Source organism: Mus caroli, chromosome 17, assembly GCF_900094665.2.
Source record: "Mus caroli chromosome 17, CAROLI_EIJ_v1.1, whole genome shotgun sequence".
Lineage (NCBI taxonomy): Eukaryota > Metazoa > Chordata > Mammalia > Rodentia > Muridae > Mus > Mus caroli.
This window is the reverse complement of record NC_034586.1, coordinates 80,153,754-80,178,104: the sequence shown is the minus strand read 5'-3', so window position 1 is coordinate 80,178,104 and position 24,351 is coordinate 80,153,754. Positions and strand designations below refer to the sequence as shown.

General features: G+C 43.8%; 1 protein-coding gene and 1 long non-coding RNA gene across 7 annotated transcripts in view; one reads left to right on the top strand and one right to left on the bottom strand.

The window, feature by feature from the left end:
• LOC110283694 overlaps positions 1-10,057 on the top strand; it is a 52,630-nt gene extending 42,573 nt beyond the window's left edge. The window contains exons 2-3 of the long non-coding RNA XR_002376875.1: positions 1,259-1,301; positions 9,015-10,057. This is a non-coding gene — a long non-coding RNA (uncharacterized LOC110283694). The remainder of the gene's footprint in view (positions 1-1,258; positions 1,302-9,014) is intronic.
• The window catches only part of Plekhh2 (pleckstrin homology, MyTH4 and FERM domain containing H2), a 108,544-nt gene that overhangs the window by 36,511 nt on the left and 47,682 nt on the right, over positions 1-24,351 (bottom strand). For 5 of the 6 annotated variants that reach the window (XM_029471537.1, XM_021149120.2, XM_029471536.1 and 2 more), the window contains exons 7-16: positions 21,278-21,457; positions 18,763-19,727; positions 15,984-16,059; positions 14,762-14,856; positions 14,087-14,231; positions 10,847-10,983; positions 10,649-10,759; positions 10,128-10,214; positions 8,594-8,752; positions 2,419-2,499 (exon numbers count right to left, since the gene is read on the bottom strand). In XM_029471537.1, coding sequence (XP_029327397.1) covers positions 2,419-2,499; positions 8,594-8,752; positions 10,128-10,214; positions 10,649-10,759; positions 10,847-10,983; positions 14,087-14,231; positions 14,762-14,856; positions 15,984-16,059; positions 18,763-19,727; positions 21,278-21,457 — 2,036 coding nt within the window. The remainder of the gene's footprint in view (positions 1-2,418; positions 2,500-8,593; positions 8,753-10,127; positions 10,215-10,648; positions 10,760-10,846; positions 10,984-14,086; positions 14,232-14,761; positions 14,857-15,983; positions 16,060-18,762; positions 19,728-21,277; positions 21,458-24,351) is intronic. The other variant, XM_021149116.2, reaches the window with a different exon arrangement.

Here is a 24,351-nt window from a genome sequence, read left to right as displayed (position 1 = left end):
TGGTTTAAGCTAGTCAATCAAGAGGTAAAATGTAGACATAGGCTCCAGATTGTCCACAGAAAGACATAACGAGGCAGCTGGTACAGAGGCTAGCTTAGACCCCCATTGATGACCTGTGTTCTCAGACCATGGATCAAAGTGTGTCACACATCCCTGGGAAAGGCTGTGGCTCTTTCCACTGCAATTTAAGGGTAAGTAAATCTTCCTACCGCTGGTTTTGTTAAAGTTTACTCTTCCTTTTCCTGACATAGCTGCCTTTCCGGCTAGCCAGTTAGTAGATCTGTATGTATTTAAACTTCTACGCTAGTTAAGGACATTGCAGGGCATTCTTCAGATTTATAGCTCCTAAAATATTTGGCCAGGTTCAAAAAATGTTTGCAGAGATTACTTTTTTTTTTTCTTTTTGGCTGGGAAGGATGCTGAGACAATGCCTTACTATACATGCAGGTACAGCAGTCATCCCCCTGCATCAGCTTTCCAAGTACTGGCTGCAATTCTTTGAAAAAGCCAGACCTAACCACAAAGACATGTGCACTCTCTCCTCCGCTTCCGTGGTGCATTCCAAGGCTCTGTGCTTGGCCTCCCTGTCCTGACCACCTACACACGCAGTGGGTGATCTCATCTAAGCTCATGGCTTTAGTCCCAGCCTACGCTAGCTGTTCCCAGATGCCTAACTCCAGTTTGATCTGGACCCGGATATCTAGCAGCATCTCAAGTTCCCTTCGGCGTCTCCCTCAGCCACCTGCTCCCCCAGCTGTCCCGACTGCCCTCAGTGATGTCATCTTTCCAAAAGTTTGGGCCAAAAACGCTGACAGTACCGCTGACCCTTTTACTTTGCTGGCATAAGTTCTCATCTAGAAGAACTCCAGAATATATGCTTGTTTTTGATTAGCGCCTCCACCAACCACAGCTGTCTCGGACTGGATTAGTCTACCAGTCTCCTGATTAGAATCTTCCCTGTTCCTGTTCCTAAGTTAAAGAGGGTGAGACTGTGGCAGCTCTGCTCAAAATCCTCCAGTGTGTCCTGTCTCACTCAGAGTAAAAGTTGGAGGCAGTGGAACACGGCACTCCAGAGACACCTTAATGAATAAAGATTATCTTGTGCTAAATCTACCTGGTGGCTGGTTAATACTAAGGACTACTTAATTACACATACTGTCTTTCACATGGAATGTATTTGAGTTTTAAAAAATGATTTTTATTTTATACATATATGTTTGTCTGTCTATGTTATGTTACATGTCTGTGGTTCCAGCAGAGTCCAGAAGAGATTGGCAGATTCCCTGGAACTGGAGTTACAGGTGACTGCGAGCTTCTGTCTCAGTGTGGGTGTTGGGTACCAAACAGGTCCTCTAGAAGAGCATCCAGTCCCTGGCCTCTATCCCCTCAATTTATCTTAAAGATAAATTCACTTACTGAACTGTTCTAAAACTGTGCCCCAATTCCATATCGGAACTTTAACGCCCAGTTTTTCTGAACATCAGTTTAGCAGGGAATGCTGAATGTCGCTCTGCACTGGGCCTAAAGCTTCAGGCAGCACTGCCATGCAAGCTCTTCCTTGCTCCTCTGGACACATCTTTCTAACGGCTGTGACTGTTAAACTCCCACGCCACCGGCAATGAGAGAGCAACAGCCTGAATGTTAAATCCAGCTGGTAGACCTGAGAGTACAGTCTGAGAAAAGGGACCAGGGAAATGACTGACCCACGTGGTCACTGGACCGAGTCTAGGGTCATTAACTGACCAGCCACAGGCTGCTGACATCGTCATTCTATACGAGCTTGAGGCTCATCGATATTGGCTAAATTCATGTAGTTGTGGTAACACCAAGGTGACTGAGTGTCCACCATGACCTGTGGCCCTTTTACCTTGGGTAGATGGCCTATCTTTCTACTTTCAGAGTGAGGATGAGTCCAGTTCTTGGGTGTGAGGCAGATATTAGTTTAAAAATGAATAGACAGGATAGAACACGTAAATGGATGGACTGGTAAGAGGCATCCAGCCATCCAAGACCCTACAGCCGAGCTGCTCAAATCCTGTAGCTTTTTCTAATTGGTCAGAACCCTGGGGAGAGTTGTTAAGGAATGTTAGCAGTAAAACAAGGCTTTGCTCTTCCAGTTCTTAGGAAGTACGGTAGGTACAAGCGACTAAGCCAAAGTTTAAAGCAAAGGCCAAGCAGGTTACTGTGGTAGGGGAGCAGGGCGGGGGGAGGGTATAGGGAACTTTCGGGATAGCATTTGAAATTTGAAATGTATATAAAGAAAATATCTTTAAAAAAAAAAGAAATAAATGTAGATGACACCAAGCTACCAAAAAGTCTACCGTTTCCCCCAGCAACAGAAAAGCCAAAAAGAAAAGCTTTTTAAGCTAGCACAAGCAAAATTCCTTCTCTCATTGGGATATTAGGATGGGTACATACCTTATCTTCTTGATTGCGGAAATAATACAAGACCTTTCCAACAAGCATGCACCAGACCCTCTTAGAGTAGCCATGCTTCACCTGGAATTACATTGCAATGGATTAAAATGTGGTTCAGAAGTCTGGAAAATTGCAGTATAGTTTACATGTTCTCTGTGAGGCTCCACAAATGCTGGCTCAAGACGGAAGTGGTCATCTGGGCAGACTGCTCAAACGCTGCCCAAGATTTGCCTGTGACAGTGGCTGATGGCACTGCACAGACTGGAAGTTTTACAGCGTACCATGCAACGATTCCGGAGAGTCTGCTGTGTGTCACATGAGAAGCTGCAGGCTAGAACAGAAGTTCTTAACCTGTGGGATAGAACACCTTATGGGGCGGGGTGTCAAAAGACCCTCTCACAGGGTCTGCATATCAGATATCCTTCATATCAGATATTTATATTTTGATTCATAACAGCAGCAAAGTTGCAGTTATGAAGTAGCAATGAAAATAACTTTATGGTTGGGGTCACCCCACCATGAGCAATTATTCTAAAGGGTCGCGTCGTTAGGAAAGTTGGGGACTGCTGGCCTAGGGTCAGGCGCCGATCAGATGAGTACCGTGAGGGTCAGAACCTGGTAGCCTTGACAGCTCTGGACTGTGAGTCCCCATCCGCACTAGTCCTGCACGGCACAGGTATTCAAGGTGGAGACCCCACATCCTCCACTCTCCAAGGACATGAAGAGACCAGTCCTACCAGTGGGCAAGGTTAAGATGAAGCCTCATTATTCCCACTCCACAGACACACACAGACACACAAACACACACATACAGAGACACAGATACACAGAGAGACACACATAGACAAACACAGACGCACACAGAGACACACACATTCATGCTCCGGTATCCCCAGGCAAGTGACTTACCCTGTCACAATGTAGGATAACCCTGGGCTATCGTTTGACCAAATGAGACAACACATAAAATCAAAATATAATAGTGACTGCAATAAATGTTTCCTTCCTCACTATATAAAGAGTCAAATACATGGCCTCTCTTAAAACCACAAAAACCAGCTAGCCTGCAGCATTCGAAGTTATGGTTTAAACGAATAACTCTGCCTAATGTTTTGATGGATTTAGAATGCTTCTTGAGAAACAGCAACAACCAAATGTTGCATTTGGCACAACACCCCTCAGTTTAATTAAATTTGGAAACATGTATTTACAGAGGAATATCCTGGGCTTTTAAACAGTACACTGCAGGGCTGTTTCCTCTTTCTTTAAACAGCTCCGAAAGAAGGTTCCTCAAAACCAGAGTCTAATTTGTGCACTTGGAAAGGATTTAGTTTTAAGACAGAACAATGACTACATCCAGACCAAAAGTGAGGTCCTTTATTAAAACTGTAAAGCTGTGTTTTACACTGTAGCAAAGTCTGACGACTCAGCTGAGTAATGCCAGCCCTCAGGGGGAGAGGCGGGATTATGGAGTTGGAGGCCAGCCTGGGATACCTAGCTAATACTAGACCAGCCTGAGCTGCAGAGCTGGACCCTGTGTCCAAAATAAAGATGGGGGGAGAGGGAGGGAGGGAGGTGGAGAGTGAGAGAGCAAGAGAGCGAGAGAGCTAGAGAGAGAGAGAGAGAGAGAGAGAGAGAGAGAGAGAGAGAAGCTGTGCTTTACAAATACAAACACAGACCATCTTTATGCATTCATCTTATACTAGGATTTCTTCAAACTCTGGATCTGAAAGCATTTTAACAAAATATATTATACTAGACAAATCCTTATGGCGATATAAAGGCGACCTCAAAGGCTTGGCAGATCAAATAATTTAAAAACTGAATTTTGACCTTTGATAACAAAGGCTTTCCATATCAATGTAGTTAAAATAGACTTTACTCTAATTCTCTGTCCAACACACAAAACTCAAGCTTCCCTGGTCCTCTCCCTTCCTGCCATCTTATCCTCATAGTGTCCCCAACAAAAATCCTGTCACCAGCCTGGCTGACTTTAGTATCTACAAGAAACTCCTACAACACAACCTCCCATTCTTGAATAGTTCTGATGGGCCAGGTACTGCCTGAGCGTGCTTTATATGATTAAACGAAACATCTTTCATGTTTTTAACCCTGGGGGGTTGTCTCTATAACCATCTCCCACTTCACGGTTGCAGATACGGAGGCACGGGTCACACAGGTCATGCCTAGGCAGTGTGGCTCACCAGCTTTCCCCCCTGCCATCTCAGTCCAAGAGTCTCTTCAGCTTTCCATCTCCAGTAAACTCTTGTCATTTCTCACATTGCCCACCCAGCCCTTGTCTTCACACCCTACGTCTTTCTTCTCCACAGGGAAAGGATTCACTTCTGTAACGTACCCCCTGCAGCCGCTGACAGCCACTGCCTCCCACTCCCTGGCTCTCTCATTCACACCATCACTGTTCTTTGACCTTCTTCCCATCCCAGGTCCCCCAATCTGAACCGTCTCCAGTGTCTCATTCCTGCCTGGTCTCTCCTCCTTCTCTGCCGACCTGGGATTTGATCATAAGACAATCCCTGCTCCAGGGCCATGACCCAACTGCACACATATGCTCCTAACAAATCCATTCTGCAGACCTCACCTCTGCAAGCCTTTGCCTAGCCCAGGGGAGGGCATGAGAAGGAGAACCCCTGGTGGGCGGGTATCCGGAAACAGTATTAGCAATAGCTGATGACTGTTGCGACTGATTGTGAGGGGACTGTACAGCCTTTACTCTTGTATGTTTGAAATTTTATAACAAAAATACACACTTCACACCACCACCTCGACACGCAGGCAGTAAAGCATGTTAAAAAAAATCAATTCTAGAATCCAGGTGATGGAAATATGGGTGTTTGCTGTAGAAATTCTTCCAAATCTATTTCATATTTAAAATTTACATAAGATGCTCCTGACCCCACACTCTAACATCTCTGCCTCCAACATGTGCACTGACTGGAGACACCAGAGACAAATTATTGACATGAATTGCAACCATTACAGTTCAGTGAGGCCTCAGCAATGCATGTAAAGTCCCACGTGTCTCAGGCTACAACACACTTCTAGTGACCACAGCCAACCCCTTTCCCACTTTTAGCAAATACTTTTGTCTTAGAGAGACCAAGAAAACCAAGGACATTAGAAGTGACGTCATTACATGTCCCTCCAATGCAGATGTCCGTCCACAGTCCTCCTCACATCCTTCCACTGTGCCCTACCCCGACTCTCACCCACTCACTTCTGGATCTTAATCTCCCAGGTCTCCTGGCGTCTTCCTTCAGCCTGTAAACCCAGGCACATGTCTTTCCCATTTTCTTCTGACTTCACGTCCCCCAGCTGGACACCTTCTGAAGTACTGGAGAGTCTAGACAGTCTATAAACTCGCATGCTACACAGGCCTCCCAGTTCCCCTCCATCCCTCTACAATGTGCTGTCCTCCCAGAGCATGTCAGGCATGACCCAACTCCTGCTCCAGTGTTCCACCCCTCGGTTTTCTTGGTCTCTTGGACTTTTCACCCATTCCCCTACACGCCCTCCGTTTTAGAGCGTTCCATTCTCCGTCCCCTATGCTGAATACCTACAGTATGTCCTTTTTGGGTGATTTCTCTTATCTTCATTGCTAACAGTCACTTAAATGATGCCAAGTTCTCAAGCCCTCCTGTCTCAGCCAGCTTTCTCCTCCTGAACACACAGTGCTATGCCGTTCATCAGGAGGTTACAGGATAACTGTGTGAGGCAATGTCTCCAGGGATTGAGCTCAGGTTGCTGGCTGGATTGAGCCACCTTGCTAGCCTGTGCTGCTCCTTAAGTAAGGTGTCTTTCTGGGTGGGACCCAAAGCATCAGTATGTCCCGAATCCACCTGCCCATCTCCTGAAAGCTGCTCCTTCCTCACCAGCGTTCTTACCTAGTCCCATCCTTCATCTGGATACTTATAAAATCCTGTCTACTTCCTAACCCCAATCCAGGCTGGTCTTACTGATGGCCACCACTTAAATTCATCTTCCTGTTTTGTTTCCCATCATAGTTCAGAGCTTCATGTGTACGAGAGCCATGGCTTCAGCTATTCTTAGGCTCTATCGTGCCTCCCACAAATTCATCTTCCTCAGTGAGCAAGCTGTTAACAGCACCCATGTGTCCATGTGCTCCTGGAGGACTCTGATTTTAAAGAAACTGTTGAAGGACAAGATCCAGAATTAAATCAGTCAAGTTCTTCATAAATGTCTTCACAGTATGCATAGTATTAGTAATATTAATTGTTATGTTTTATTCTTAATAAAAATATTATCAGGTGCCAAAGTGGCATCTCTCTCTCTCTCTCTCTCTCTCTCTCTCTCTCTCTCTCTCACACACACACACACACACACACATACACACACCTCTATTCTGCGCACCTGGAAGACAGAGAGAGGTGGATGGATCTCTATGAGTTTGAGGCCATCCAGTCTACATAGTGAGTTACAGGCCCCCATGGCCACATAGTGAGACCCTGCCTGACAAAAACAATCCTAAGCATCAGGAGAGAAATCTTCGCATCCTATCCACAAGCACAAATGGCTTAGTTATTTAACTCCATTGTTTAAGCTCATTGAAAACCCAGGCATGGGCCGGAGAGGTGACTTAATGAGTAAAAGCGTTTGCTGCACTTGTCTGACCCTGATGAAGGACTCCTCGAACCCATGTAAACCCCAGTGCTAGGGATGCAGACACAGGAACACCCCAAAGCCTGCTAAGTCAGACAGTCTAAGCTCCTGTCAGCTCCAGGCTCAGTAAGAGAAACAAACAAAGCTAGGTGGACAGCACTTGAAGACACTTGACCTGAACTTCTAACTTATACATACACGCAGCTCACACACATACACACATTCACACATGCACCGCACTCTCACATGCACACATTCACATACACACACCATATACATATACATATACATATACATATACATATACATATACATAGACATAGACATTGACATTGACATAGACAGAGACATATACACACACACGTATACACACACACACACACACACACACACATTCACCATACACACACACCCCTAGCACGTGTCCCTGTTGAATACACTGGTGAATTCTTACTTTTGGTGCTGAGTGTTACCCATGTTATCATTAGATACAAGTGACAGTGTAGTAGATATACAATTTTCACCTCTTAGCATAACAGGACTCAAGCACATCACTATGAATGTTTTACTGTACATTCTCAAAAGTGACCAACAGGATGTTTTAAACATTTGAATGAATATGGACTCCATCCTTTGTAACTCCCTATAGTGTCCTGCAAATGAAAACTTCTAAAGATAGATTCTTCCAACAGAGAGGACTCACATGGAATGTTTTAAACTGCTTTATACATGCTTAAAATCACACCTATCTATCTATCTATCCATCCAGCCCAATGGATAAGCACAAGCTACACTACATGTGTGGAGTCAGAGGACAGTGTGTGAGAACTGTTCTCTTCATACCAGAGACTACATCCAAGGCGTGGGCCTGGGTGCCTTTATCTGCTGAGCTAGCATCTCACCAGCCCCCAAATGGATGTGTTTTTAAAATATTTGATATTTGGGCTTGGGGACGCATGCTCAGAAGGTGAAGTGCATACTATTAAATATGAGGACCTGAGTTTATTCCAGCACCCAGAGAAAAAGCCAAGCACTGTGGTGTGTGCTTTTAATCCCACTGTGTGGAAGAGGATCCCTCGGGCCTCTGACCAGCTAGCCTTGTTGATAAACCTTTGTCTCACAGAACAAGCTCAGGGCTGGTGGGTAAAGGTGCTTAACACCATGTCTAGTGGTCTACACTTAACCTCAGAGCCCTCAGGTTAAGATGAGAACCATTTCCCACACGTAAGTACTTAGTGCAATAGGAGTATGTCATGATGTATTGTGAAGTCTCTCGTGCACAAATTCTCTCTCTCTCTCTGTCTCTGTCTCTCTCTCTCTCTGTCTCTGTCTCTCTCTCACACACACACACACACACTCACACACACACACACACACACACACATTCAGACCTTCAGGCTTGGCAGAAAGCACTTTGAGCTATCTTACCCCCAAACAGAATATTAGATATAGATTTACTATCTGAGCTTCACCATTCATGATGCATGGCGCTTACCAAAGCAGCAGCCTAGGATGCTGCCGAGGACAAGGGTCCTACCTTGGTGAGCAAGCCCTTTACTGCGGGTTTGCCCTCAGGCTGCAGGCAAAGAGGGTTAGCAGCTTGTACTCGAAGAACGTTCTGTAACACTTTGATCCATTCTTCCAATATATTGGGAGAATCTGCCGTCAGATAGTACGTGTGCTTCTCTGTGGCCAGCTGGAAAGGGATACGGAGAGGCAATCATGATGACTTAATCCTGTCCAGTCAAGCATCGTTACTGACAGGGAAGTGCACATGGTTCACCTAGTGTCTGGTTTCAAGGAAATGGAGAATCCTTTAGCCACTGTCTGAGAATGGTGGCCACTGAGTTAAAAATCCTTCTCACGTGGGTCTGACATGCTTCATACTATTAAATCTAGGGTTGTGGTTTTATATCTGTAATTGTCACATGTCCCTTCTCTCCCCTCCGTGTGACAAGCTCTAGGCTGCTGAACAGAAAGGCTGAAGGTGACGGTAAACTCATGCACAGTTAACAGTGCAAGAGGGATGTTCGTGAAGAAAAGTGAAGCAAGGAACCATAAACAAATGAGAAGAATTCTACACCAACTCCTGAGGCTGCACGTGACCCTTTTCCACGAACTCACAGCATTCCAGTCGCAAATTAACTGTGTTGCCAATTGCCCCAAAATTTCAGGGCTTTCCAATCAATTCTTTACAGTCATGCTCTACGACAGAGCTTTCCCTGATCCATCCATTTAACCTCAGGCATCCCCGGCCCAGTGAGAGCATCAACCATGGAGCCTTTCTAGCCAAATTTTTACCCTCCACAGGAGCAAGACAAAATCATAATGATGATGATATGACAATACTGATTAACGACAATAATATAATACAGTGGATGGCCAGCAGTGGGGGCGCACAAACTTTAATCTCAGCACTTGAGGCAGAAGCAGGCAGATCTTAGTTTGTGGCCAGCCTGGTCTATAAAGTGAATTCCAGGACTGCCAGGGCTACTTAGAAAAAGACAAAATAATCCCACCACCACAAACAACAAATGTTATTGAAACATGTCAGAAGCAAAGTGTATGAATTTAGATTATCTCAGAGCCTGATTTAAATTTATAAGACTTATGTTTGGGTGAGATGAGAGTCAGCCATCTTTGATAACACTTGGCAGAACTGTGCCTCTGGTCAACAATAGCTTTCCCTCTTTTGGGTTCATGGGAAAACTAATTGTCACTCTCCGATTCTATACAAGGGTTCCTGAATTCAATATTATGCTACAAACACCTCAGAAATTCATTTACTGGATAAACTTCCCCTGAAAGCCTGATATTTTGAGAGCTGGAAATGCTCAGGAGATTAAATAAAAACTCAGGGAGAAAAGGCACAGGGCAGTAGTGGGAAATACCCATACTTAGTTTGAAGTACGGAGTTAGCTAAAAAAAAAAATTGAATTATTACAAACTAACTACAATTCTAAACTACAATTCTAAAACTAATAAAATGTACCAAACAATCTAATCTCAACTGAGAACTGTTTTTTTTAATGGAACTAAAAGAAAGAATAATGAATTGAAGTGATGAGTACCTGAACTGTTTGCTTGTTATCGCCCCGTAAAATACTGCAGGATGCACTCAGTTCAATGTGGCCCTGGGGTTTCCGAATCACATCGCTCTGTGCAAAAGGAGCGAAAATAGAGAGATTAGCAGCTATAACAGCAACTACAGGAAATGTTTTGTGTCCTTAATCTATTATTGATTTTTAACCTGCATTTTTATTTCATGTGTATGCATGTCTTGCTTACATGTATGTCTACACTTCATGAGCATGCAATGGCTGTACCACCCAGAGGGGCTGTCAGATCCCTTTGGACTGGAGTTACGATGGTCATGAGCCCTCCATGTCAGTGTTGGGCTCTGCAGGAACCAGGATGCTCTGCAGGAACAGCCAATGCTGAACCATCTCTCCAGGCCCCACAATTATTATTTTTTATCACAGAGAGGAAAAAAAAGCCCAGTTGGGAGTCTGTTTTACAGTGTGAGGAACTCAGGCCCTAACGGGAGCACTGCCAAGAGGAGCACTCCCAACAGCGAGCACTGCCCACTCACTGGAGACTTGTAGTAAAGTAATTCGCCTCCTTTCAGAACAAACCACCTCCGCTTCCAAGTCTTGACTCTCGCGCTCATTTTTAGTAGGTACCCAGATTTTTCTAATGGTTCCTAATGAAGAGAAAACATTTGACAATGAGATTTTGTTTCCTCCTGGCAAGTCAAACTTTTTTTTTCAGAGTCTGATTGCTCATTTACATTTTTCCCATTGTCACAGGAGGCCAGGCAGGTTTTTAGAAGTTTCTGCTCAGGCTGCGAACACTCTGCGTCTATGGGATAGGCATCCGGAGGAATGGCATAATCACTTTCAGAAGCCGCGGAGGAGTCAGACACGCCTAGGAAAACAAAGATAGAAATTGAGTCACGATTTCCTGCTGGTGCTGGCCAGCAGCTAGTAGGTTCTCCTGCGGACAGCAACTAGCTCCTACATCCTAAACCAACTTTACAAGATTTACTCCCATTCTTCCCGTCATGGAGAACTTTCAAATTTTCCATGGAAGTCAAAAGAACATAAATAATATTTTGGTATGATTGGAACCGTGAGTTTTCTCACATATATCAAATATCATCCAAGTTCACTAGTGCATCATATTAAAAGACTTAAAATATGTGTATTTATATAGTTACATAGGCAAACAGATGTTGAGCTCAATAGAGTTCTCTATGAGAGTCTAGTAAACAATTAACCAGCTTACTGGCTTTGAAAAGCCTTCACTAAAGATATGGCGTAAGCCTCAAAGACGCAAACATGCTATTCATACATTGACAGCTATGAAGCAAAATGCAATGGAACATTTTCACACTAATTGAGTTGACTTTTTACAAAGTTTCCTGTGAGTTCCAAGCCATATATAGATGGTAAATATAAGTGGAGATTTACAAACACTAACGCAAGAACTTAGGCTAATATGCATCTAAAAGGATGGTTACTAAACGGCACACAAGAAGACCACTCATATAATATTAGCCTTTGCTTACTTGTTCAGACAAACAACAGCTGTCTGACACAGACACCAGACATGTAGAACCTCAGAGATCATCCTAGCTAATGTCCTCATTGTTTAAGCAGCGAAATATCCAGAGACGGCAGGATTTGTGCAGAGTCAAACAACTAGCCAGGGGTGATTTTGGAGGGCAAAGCTCAGATTCCAAGCCCAGGGCTAACGCACTAAGTCCTGTCTGAGGTGCTAGGGCTATGAAGCACAACAAAAGAAATGTTTGAGTCCTCTTGTAACAGAGTCTAGTGAAGGAAAACAGAAGCCCAACAGGTAGTAAGTGTGACAACAACAACAACAACAACAACGAAATGCAGAGCAGACTAAAGTGTATAGGACAAGCAGGCCACCAAAGAATGGCAAGGACAATGATCTGAAGGGCTTGGTCAGGGTAGAGCCAGCCATGTTTGAACAGAGCCATGAGGAGGAGGAGTTACACAAACATGGGGGTCAAGCATGATGGTACACATCTAAATACGCCCAGCGCTCGGGAGGATGGGGAACGCAGGAAGATAGGTAGAAGAAGACCAACTTGGGCTACAGAGCAAGTTCAAGATTGGCCTGGGCTACAAGAAACCCTGTCTCAAAACAAAATAGGCATTAAACAAACAAACAAACCCAACCTGTAAACAAGAGGGCCTGTGAGCTCAGCCTTGACTAAGGGAAGAGAAGAGAAAGGGGGTTTAAAGACATAAAAGGGGATCCTGACAGCTGTTTGAGGAACACTAGCAGCTGCAGGCACAGCAACAATGTGACATAACCAAGATGGAGCAAGGAAACTGGCGAAAGCCCAAACGCTGATCCACAGGCAGCTTAGCGGCAACTGAAGCCTGTGGCTCCCAAGGCCGCAGCAGTTGCGTGCCACGCAGTTTGAAAATCAGCCCATATCCAAGGCTTCCCTAAAGTACAGGTACCACTTACTGAGACCAGACCTCTCCGTAGCCTCTGTCTGTGCGCACAACTCACTCCAAGTTGTGCTGGAGAGACAGCTCAAGGGACAAAGTAGACATAAGCACGAAGACTTGAGTTCGGATCCCCCAAATCCAGATAAGGGCAGACACAGTGGTGAGGATGTGTGATTCCAGCACAAGATGGTAAACAGAAACAAGAGGCCCCAAGAAGCATGTGGGCCTGCTAGCTCGTGTGTTAAGTCCAACCTTGTCTCAAAGTGGGAGGCAACGCTGGAGCTGTCCTCTGAGTTTCACATGTGTGTAGTTTCACATGTGCACATACGACTTTTAAATTATTATGAAAAGCTATGCGAATGCACGAAGCAAAGTTACAGTTGTTTTATACATTAATATCAGATTAGCCAACACAAAGCGTAGGTGTGTTTTCTTGACATTTAAGAATTATAAATAACGTGTAAATGCCAAGAAGTGTTTGCTGACAGGAGCCTGGTATAGCTGTCTCCTGAGAGGCTCTGCCAGAGCCTGACAAATACAGATGTGGATTCTCACAGTCAACCATTGGACTGAGTGCGGGGTCCCCAGTGGAGGAGTTGGAGAAGAGACTGAAGGATCTAAGGGGGTTGGCAGCCCCATGGAGGGAGCAACAATGTCAACTGGCCAGAACTCCAGGAGTTCTCGGGGACAGGACCACCAACCAAAGAATACACATGGAGGGACCCATGGCTCTGGCCACATATGTGGCAGAGGATGGCCTTATTGGACATCAGTGGGAGGAGAGGCCCTTAGTCCTGTTGGGGTTCGATGCCCCAGTGTAGAGGAATGCCAGGATGGGAAGGCAGGAGTGGGGGAGGGGAGCACCCCCATAGAGGCGGGGGCGGGGTAGTGGGGATAAAATAGGGGGTTTCTGGAAGGAAGACCTGGAAAGGGGATAACATTTGAAATGTAAATAAATTAAATATCCAATAAAAAATAAATTAAAAACAAGCAAAAAGAACTATAAATAAATCTTCCCACAAACTAGACAACATGCCACAAGGTAACTATGAAAAAAAAAACCAAACAAACAAAAAAACAAAACAAAACAAAAACCCCTCATTTTGGCCAATTATTTCTTTTTATAATAATGTAATATACTACTTCTAATAACAACATCAGCAATAAGATTAAAATGAAAGAGTGGTTTGTGTGAAATCACAGAGAACCGAGTGGAAAATTATCACTAGAATATAATTGTCTCAGTCCTAGGCTCATGCCCATTACGGTTTGTTTTTTTTTTTGTTTTTTTGTTTTTTTGTTTTTTTTGGTTTTTCGAGACAGGGTTTCTCTGTGTAGCCCTGGTTATCCTGGAACTCACTCTATAGACCAGGCTGGCCTCAGAAATCCGCCTGCCTCTGCCTCCCGAGTGAGATTAAAGGCGTGCGCAACCACGCCCAGTTTATGGTTTGTATTCTTAGAAACCCTACTGAGCTAAGTCCCGAATCAAACTTCACAGTGTGCGGGCACTGCTTCCTGCACATGCGCATTTCCCTCACCTCGCTTCATGGCTCTGGGACTGCTTGGCCCACTGCGACTGCGCGCATCTGACTCCGACAGCCGGGAGCTGGACCTAGAACCATCCTCTTCGTCTGAGCCCGAGGAGTCATCCAGGAAAGGGCTGCTACTTATTTGTGTCGCCTTCTAGAGAAAAAACAGCACAGCCCCACTGTGTCCACCTCTAAAGTCACTGTCCTCTTTACACAGGCAATGCTTTACAGAAGTTGGTTACTGGTACGTATTTTAAAAGAAAGAAAATAGCGTATTTTGACATCATGAAAATCTGTCTTCAAAACCTTAGATTTTAATTAGCTAGGAATTTGTCAGTTATAAAAGATTCTTGAAAACATAAGGCTGTCAATATCTGACAGTCCTTGTTTTAATTAGGTTCTTCTAGCAAAGAAGGGGACCTTGGCAGGTACGCAAAGACCTTTCTAAGTTAGGAGTTTCCATTGCATCATTAATAATAAGCTAACGTCCCAGGGTGGGGCTAAAGAGAACCATGCCATTATCACCTTCTCCGGGCCTTCTTGTTTCTTCTTCCTTTTAATGATATATTGATATGATCATTAAAGCTCTACAAAGAGGGGGATGGATGTAAGAATGCCAAGAGCGGAGTCCCTGACTATCCTAGAGAGAACCATATGTCTAACAACGAGAAATGCGCTCATTACCCCCTTCAACGTTGTATAGACTGGGGTCGTCATGTTCTTGTATATGAGAGACGTATAAAGGCCTGCTGCAGAGTAGGAAAGTGTGTCTGCAGAATCTGAAACAGAAAAGGACATTAAAGAAATTCCTTCCAACTAGCACACTGGTCTATTGCTTACGAATATATATACTGAAAAGAAATCAGATCACTCGGTAGTGGTGATTAATATCATTCTGCTTTATGAGCCATGCCATTTCTAGATCTGTGGCTATACAAAATACTTTGTCTATTTGTGACGGGGTCTTTCTGTGGAGCCTAGGCTGGCATCGAGCTCACAGTGTTCCTCCTGCCTAGACTCCTGATTGCTGGCATTAGAGGCAGCATATCCAACTACAGATAGACACTTCTGTGTGAGTTATTTTGTTTTGTGATTTTGAGACAGGGTCTCACGTAACCCAGGCTAGCCTTGATCCTACTATGTTGCTGAGACTAGCTTTTAACTCTAGATCCTCTTGCCTCAACCTACGAAGCGTTGACCTTATATTTTTTATAGTGAGAATGACTATTTCTATAATAATTTTTGAAGGAAAGGAGAAAATAATATAGAAGCCAATATTTTCTTATAATTTTTGTAGCTTAAAACAGATAAAATGCCCTTGTCGTTCTACTTTGCCTTGTGTGGGAGGGGACTGGGGGGAGGGGGAGGTGTTAAAAAACAGAAAAGTACATTCTACATCAGGTCTGAATATATTCATGCCTTTATCCTAAAAAATAAATATCAGTTTTAACACAAATCCTGAACACTTACATATTTCCATTATTCTAGTAACATTAGACATTTAGGAAGGTCTTGCCTAGGTGAAACAGCAATATAAAATCATGTAGTTAAAAAAAACCCTTTATTACAGTATTTTAAAGCCATAAATAGTAAAACTTACTGTCTTAAGCATTTTACATTTATAATTTGCTAAGGTGGAGTTTATTCACCCTGCTGTAAAACAGACCTCTACAACTTCTGAAATTTTATACCCACTAAAGCGCATCTCCCCTTCCCCGATTTCCTCGCTCCCTGTGAGCATCCTCCAGTGAGCATCCTCCTATGTTGCTTCTGTGATTGATTGCTTTGATGAACTCTGTAACAGAATTCTGCGCTCCTGCCTCTCTGTGGCCGCATCCCATTTTTCTCTGAAGCGTACCCGTCCTCAAGGCTCACCCGCATCACAACATGCAAAGACAGCACTTACTTTTATTAGCATGCTCCATACTGAAGGCCTCAGACACGCGGATGCCTGATTTGGCTACAGCATATATCCTGCTCTCCTAATATAAAAGAGAGATTGCACCAGGCACTTACAGCCACGAAATGATTACAGTGAACACAACACTCTTCCTTTGTTCTTCAGATATCATCCACTCAAATACAAAACCCTAGTTAGCACAAAACTCATCGGTGCTGATAAAAATGCACCGGTGTGGATAGCTCATTCAGTAGCCATTCTATTGTTTGTTTTTGTTCCCAAACTTTGGCCTGGCATCTTGACTTTAGGCGATTTAAGAACAAGCATTAGAGAGCTTACTGCCAAGCACTGATTTTAGGTAAACCCCCTTCTTTAACATTGTAACATCCTACATGTGGTTAAAGGGGAAAACCCTGGATACCTGTAGCATGAAGCCAACTGCTTACAGTCACTAATTACACACAGATATCGCCTTTAATATCTGTTACCATGGCTAGGATAGAAAGGGGGACTATGTACATTCAGAATCACAGCAGAGCATTAAATGTTACTGCCTTCTTATTCAATGTACATTTCAATAAAATAAAAGACTTTGGGTCTAATAATAAATGGATTTGAGAATCACACTGGAATGATTATCTTGTTCCAAAAGTAGCTTATTGTGTTTCCTCCTCTTCTCAAGAAAGATCTCTGAAACGGGTACTGCAAGGTTAGCATCGCCAGCTAACAAGAAGGATCCCAGTGGTTCCCAGTGCGTTAATCACTGTGCCATGCCTTTTATGAAAGATCTAAACTTGAACACGGTCTTGCCTGGACTAGAACACGGAAGGCAACAGATGTCACGCCAGTGGCAACAGTGACTGGTACAAGTTCATTGATGACACCGATGATGGGGGTCTGTTCGATGCACTAGTGCCAAACAGAACGGGTGTGCTTTCTTTGGAGGGATTTACACACAGAGATGGACTGCAGAGGTCAACACTAAAGCAATATGAGCGGGAGCTTCGAGTCCCCTGGGGTCCGGGTGAGCATGAGACAGACATGGAAGCAGGAAGGAATCGGAGAGTCACCATAGATGAGAAGACAAGCCAGGTCACTTAGAAAACAGGCCGTCAGAGGTAGTTAGTGTTGGCTCAGAGCTTGCCCCACCAGAGTGACTATTCCATTCTGAATAATGCTCTAATTCAAACAGGGGATGCTTGCTTTAAATTAGCATCTTACTGACTGAGGTAGCTAGAACATCTCCCGAAAACCTAAAAATAGGAACCTTTGCTCCGGGTCAGTACATTAGAAGTCTGAGAAGCATTTGACTTTTCCAGGACCAAATAGCTTGAATAGAGGAAAAGAAGGAAAAGGTAAAACTGCAAAATAAAAGTGAACTTGAAAGCTTGACATCAATCTCTGAAGATCTTCAACATCACAACAACAACAACAAACCAAATCTCAGCGTCTTACTGCCTAAGGGTAACATAGCTAGAATTTTAGAGAGCCACACGCCATTTGCTTCTACTTTTTTGTGCAGTGCAGAATTTTAGCAATAAACAAGAGGCAGTTTCATGTGGCTACTGAAAGGAAAAAAATGTTCTCTTGAAAGTAAATAAAAAGCAGATACATCTTTAAGTCTGAATTTCTGTTAGGGAAGCCATGGCCATTGTAATTTGCTTACAGTTATAGCAGCTACTAAACAAAATAACCATAATAACAATTAGAAAAACATGACTCCAAAACCCAAAATGCCTGGCATCCCAGATGTTTCTTTTGAAGTGAGAGGTTAAACTGTCCCAATATGGGAGGAAAACATATGTCTACAAAGCAGACCAATTCACTTAATTTTAAAAGTAGACTATTCGGGCTGGTGAGATGGCTGGTAGGTTAGAGTGACAAACTAAGTTTGAGCCCGGAACCTCCATGATGGAAGAGAGTGACAACTCCTGCAGGCTGTGCTCTGATCTCCACACGTACCCTGCAGCAGGCTTACTCCTCCCATTAATACATAAGTGCGAAAGCTTAAAGAGAGATTTTTTTTTAAATCAGGCAATGTAGATATGTCTAAGAAATATCTAATCATTGACAAGTTGCTTTTGTAGTCACAATGTTTCCAAAGAGAAGCCAGTCTCTTCTAGGTTAGTAAGAAGCTAATCTAGCTGAAGTAAGGGCTTTGTAAATTAACAAGGAGTAACGCAAAACCTCTATTAATCGAGCGAAAAGAAAAGCTCAGAGCCTGAGCAGGAAGACCTCAGTGCTGCTTCTGGAGCACTCCATGGTATCAGTTGAGGAAACCCCTCCCTCCCACCTCATCACGTGTCCTGGGTCAGGGCCTCCAGGCACCGAACACCCCTGCTCTCCACATCCACCCACATCACCACTGTGTGGTGGGGCCGCACAGCCCAGCACTGGTCCTCTCTCCGAGCGAGCTCCAACAGGAAACAAGCATCTTCACAGTGGATGAGTTAGAGGGGCCCCTGGCCTCGCTCCCCCCTAGCTCCAGCTTGGGAATCTAATTCCAAAGTCTAACATTGAAAAGCTCATCTGCCCCCGACCCAGGGCTCTCATCCGTAACTAAAGTCGTATTTTGGATTCCCATCTGTCTTGGTTCTCAATTGTTCAGAACACGGTTGGGGAAGAGAAGGGGAAACTGAATTCTGAAAACTGAGAGTTGTCAGAACAATGCTGAATTTGAAAAGAAACGGGGTGAGGGTGTGGGGGTGGGGGTGCGGGTAGTGTGAAACCTGAGTCTGTGCTGAGAACAGGCCCCTGAGCGCGTGCTGCACACGGATGTAATTACCCAAGAGGGGAAGCGGTGCAGAGGAGGGGTGGGGGGTTTGCTGCACGGGGCCTTCTTTGGGGCCTCGCTGTTTTCCTGGTCATCTGCACACGGAGGAGGATCCTGGGAGTCATAGGAAAATAAGCCGTCATCGCCACCAGTGTCCATTCTGTTCACAGCCTCGGCCCCATCCCCATCAACCATATCAAGGTCCGTTTCCTGGGGCCTCAGCGGCCGGATCATGCTTATGGCGTTCCGGTTCGTGCCAAACATCCGGTCGGAGCATAGCTGTGGCTGGCTCAGGTGTCTCTTGGTGAGTGCCACACTTATACTGAAAACATTGGGGACCCTGAGCTTTGGGGGTGGCTGGAATGGAGGAGGCACTAACGGGACTCCTCCTTTTCCAGGGAGTGAGTTAGGGTATCTGGGAGTTAAAGCTGGGGTTAAAATAGGGCTTGGGGTGTTGGCCTCGCTGGATGAGGATGTATAATCCAGTCTCTGCGAGTGAAATTTCTTATTCAGTTCATCTGAGGAACTATCTTGTTCCTTTACTCCTGACTGAGACCTCCCCTTTGCAAGGTTACCCTGAGCTTTCCATGGTGCCTTCTGCTGCCAAGAACACAGCTTCTTTTGCTCGGGTCTATTCCCATCAAAAGTCTCTTCTTCGAATATAGAACTACTGTCATCAGATGCTGTGAGGTAGGCTTCGCTGCCCAGCCTGCCGCACTGGCCACCCTCCTCAGACGTGTGGCTGGAAAGGGTGGATGTGCACCTGGACTTAGATCTGCCCTTGCTTCCATCATCCTCGTCTGAACTCCAGTCACTCACTGGAACCCCAGAATTCTGGGACGTACCACCATCCATTGCAAAGCTTGCTCTTGTTTTCTGGTTCTGTTCTGAGCTGCAAGAGGTCTCGTGCAAATTTCTCTGGCTTCTGCTGTTCTCTTGGACTTGGTTGTCAGCAGGCTTCTCCGCAATTTCCATCTCTAGAAGAAGACATAGCACATTGACAGGTTGCCGTTAAAACTGACATAACTAGACTGCATGTGTGCATTGGCACTGCCTGACTTAACTACACTGAAGAGGCTGGCAACTTCATGCGAATATGGTCAGCTTCTACTGTTCTTTGTTAGTTTTCTGCCTTCTTAATAAGCACCTTTGAAAACTGCAGGGTTTATGAAAACATATAATCCTTATACTTCAATTTAATTGTATCAAAAGTAAATTGCTTTTTACAAATAAGTATGTTGGAGAACGGAAATTGGCAACAATCTAAAGAGAGAAGGAGTGGAGTGTGAAGAAGGATCAATTTGACGATCAAAGAAAGAAGCTGTCCAAAAAAATGAACACCATTACTTCCATTTTTAGAAGTAAAGAAAATGACAGCCCTTTTCCCATTAACCTTCAAAACCATCATAATGTAAGCCCAAACATGAACACAAAAACCACAATTTCAGAAACCAACTTTGTAGCCACGCTTCAATACATAAAATGTGTAAAATCACAGAAAAAGCTTTCCTCTACTCTCTGTTTAACTATAATTCCATGTGCTTTAACAAGAGCAGCCTCTTTAAATGCCTTTAGATACAGAATCCATTTGTTAGCACCGGGAGAAATGGCACATACCAATAGCTTCATAAATAATGACTTAAAACTCCAGATTGAATAGAAAAGAAACCCTGAAAACATAAATATGAACCTCACAATTAAGGGACAAGAGGCCAAACACACACACTCTCAAGTTCTGCTGCAGGGATTGATTACATTTTCAAGGCTTCTGCTGCAGGGGTTGGTTATAGTTTCAAGGTTTCTGTAGCAGGGATTGGTTACATTTCAAGGTTTCTGCTGCAAGGATTGGTTACACTTCAAGGTTTCTGCTGCAGGGATTGGTTACATTGTCAAGGTTTCTGTAGCAGGGATTGGTTACATTGTCAAGGTTTCTGCTGCAGGGATTGGTTACATTGTCAAGGGTTCTGCTGCAGGGATTGGTTACATTTCAAGGCTTCTGCTGCAGGGATTGGTTACATTGCCAAGGGTTCTGCTGCAGGGATTGGTTACATTGTCAAGGGTTCTGCTGCAGGGATTGGTTACATCTTCAAGTGCTGAGCAGGCAGATTCAGCCATGCTGAGCTGACCACTGAAAAGGTTTCTTGGAAAAGTAACAAAATGTGAGTAACAGCAAGAAATAGGTCACAAGGAAGCATTCCACTGAAAAAGCATTGTGTAGTTTTCAAAATGTTAAAACCCAGCTGAGAGGTGGCTTTTACTGCAGTCATTTTTCTCAGGCCTTGGAAGGGAACTAGAGTGGGATGTAGGTAAGTTGCAAACTCAGGTTTCTCTAGAACTTTTGGGGAAAGTCAACAAACAAGATTGACCGTGGGGTGTTGCCACCAGGCTGCACCAGCAGGCAAACTTTAGAGGCAGACTGAAAATGAAGGGCCCAGAACCAAGGCTGGATTATGTAGGCAGTATTTTCTTCTCTGAAGTAACAAAGAATAAAAAGTAGTTATCAAAAGTGTCCCCCACTAGTAAGTACCTTCAACACATCTTCCTTCCGTGATCTCAGGTTCACTTGAGGCCATCTTGCTCACTTCCTCACATCTTACTACACAAGGAGGACTCTTTGCTCGGGACAAGAAACATCCAAATGTCAAATTGCGTTGCCCTTCTGAGGTCTTTGGTGTGGAGATACAGGATATCTTCTTCTCTTGGAGTTCTGTAAGGTCATTAAGCAAAATGGAGATGACTTTTTAATAGCAGTTTATTAGAACTGCTGAATGAAAACATAAGGACTTGAATAAACCACCCTTAATACCAGAAAAAAAAAACCAGAAAGACTGAATTTCCTCTTATACATAAGTATACATTATACATAAGAAAATGGAAGGCCTGATAAAGAGCATAGAACCCTAAATCTGTGGTGTGTGTTGGGAGTGGGGCGGGGTGGGAGGGGAATCAGTGGGTAGAGGTGCCTGCTGTCAATCCTGGTGACCTGAGTGCAGGCCTCAGATTGCTAACTGAGATTAGCCCACCTCTAGGGTAATTGACATTGTTGTTTGTAAGGCCGAAAGTATGGAGATCCTAGGAAGAAAAGTTCCTGAGAAAATTAACTTCCGAGCACCAGGAAAACAACAGAGGTGAGGTGGGTTACCCTGAATAGCAACTGATAATAAAGACAAGCATTTCTTCAGATGTATCTTTAAATATTTTATGTTGATCATCTATCACATAATGGATTCACAATAAATAGTCATGACTATATACAATTAGTCCTCAATTCTACGGATTCTGCATCTGTGGATGTAATCAATGGAAAATCAAAAGTATTTAGAAAAAACAACTGTCTCTACTGAATATATACAGATGTTTTACTATGAGTCACTAAAAAATACAGTCTAACAAATGTTTATACAATTTTTACCTTTCGCTTGGCATTATAGTAACCTGAAGACGATTATAGGAGAATGTGTGCAGACCATTATGTGCAATCCTTGGGATGTTTTATTTAAGGACCTAGAGCATCCTCAAAGACTTTGGTATTTGTGGGGATCCTAGACTCGATCCTCTGCGGTACTGACAAACAACTGCATGTGTATGTATGAATGAATGTGTGTGAATATGTATATTGTAATATATACACATATTTTGTATTCTGTGTACAATATATAATATATAGTTTATAATATATCCATATATATTTTATAAGAAAACTAAATCTAGTATATATGTGCTCTCTGCTCCAGTCTAAGCCTAGTTTCCAAGAATCAGAACCACTTAGTATCTAAAACCCGAGAGTCTATCAATGAAGACTAGAATTGCAAGCCAGAGATATCAGGAAAATAGATAATATTTTGGAAACACGAGTGGTACGTTCAACCTATTTCAGTGATGGTGAGTGTCCAGAAAACAGGAAGCCTTAATTCTACATATGGTCCTTCAGTCAGTCATGGCAGACGTCTGTCTTTTATCATTCAGATGGAGGAGATGAAAGCAAGTATTAGCAGGCCCTAAGCAGACTTATCTTACTATGTGTAGTGGTCGACACCTGTAATCTCAGCACTCAAGAGGCTGAGGAGGAAGATGTAAGCCTGGGCTACACAGTGAGCTCCAGAACAGTCTGCTCTACATAGTGAGAAAGATCCTGTCCATCAACAACTTTATGTATTACTTCAGGAAACCAGTGCTACTATCACAATCACAACATTATGAACGTAAAATATTAAATATTCTAGAGTAATAACATGGTTATTATTAATAGCGGGACATTAAAATGTCTTTAAATTTGTTTTCTTTCAGCTGGGCATGGTGGCACAAGCCTTTAATCCAAGCACTTGGGAGACAGAGACAGGCAGATCTCTGTGAGTTTGAGGCCAGCCTAGTCTATAGAGATAGTTCCAGGACAGCCAGGGCTACACAGAAAAAAGCCTCTAAGAAACCAAAAATCATGTTCTTTCAGCCACACCAGTTTGTTCTTAATGCAATCGTGTGGGATCCATGGTTTGGGGGCTGAGGCTGCAGAGCTGAGGACCTACCTGTCCCAGCACTGCTTTGACATAGTCTAGCAGGTGCAGTTGAGTGAGCGCAACACATGCACACACCTATGGAGTCACCTCTTCCTCATGCAGGTGTGCACCTGAACGGTTACCACCAGGACGTGCCTACAGAACTCTGTCATGACAGCTACGCAAGCCTTTGAGATTAGAAGGAAGCTAAACTCCATAGCGGAAAAATACGAAGGACAAGGTCTAGGCTGTAAGTTTCTATGACAGTCAAGAAACAGGAGACGGGAAACCGGTGAGCTGGCTTAGTGGGTAAAAAAAAAAGTGCTTGCTGGGCCTGAGGATCCAGGTGTGGATCTCTGGTATCCACAGAAAAGCCAAATGTGGTGGCAAAAGCCTTTAGCCCCCAGCCTGGGTAGGAGAGCAGACACAGGTAGATCCGGGATCTTAGCCAGTCAGGCTAACCACATTAGTGAGCGCCAGGTTCCGTGGGAGATGCTGCCTCCAAAAATAAGGTAGATAAAAGGTGATAAAAGAAGAGACACGAAGTTGTACACAGAAAGTGGTCTCTCCATACATGTGACTGCTCTGACTCACATAAAATGGATGGATAGAGAAAAGGTCATTTGAAGTAAATTTCAAAAAATTGAAAATAACAACTGATTTTCATTTCTAAAGCAAAAATATCTGAAATTAAATATTGAAATCAGTGTCGCCATTTTTCAATTATTCAATCGAATGTTTAATTGTGTCTGTAGGACACGGTGGACTAAGTCTAGACTACCTCTCTAATGGTAAACCTACTGAAACTAAAGTAAATTCTATTGAGGAGACACTTTAAATTCAGGCAACCAGTGTCAATGGTCATAGATGGCTTCTTTCAATGCAGGAAGAAGCCAGGTTCTATGAAGAACTCTGAGGAGACATCTTTTCATATGTTTGTGGCGCTGGAGCTAAGACTGGGCCTTTCACACATGCAGTGCAAACACTAGCACTGAACTCAAACCCCAGCCTCTGAACCCTTTTAAAACCAGGTCAGACCCACTGCAGACATCCTGGAGTATCAGACCCACTGCAGACATCCTGGAGTATCAGACCCACTGCAGACATC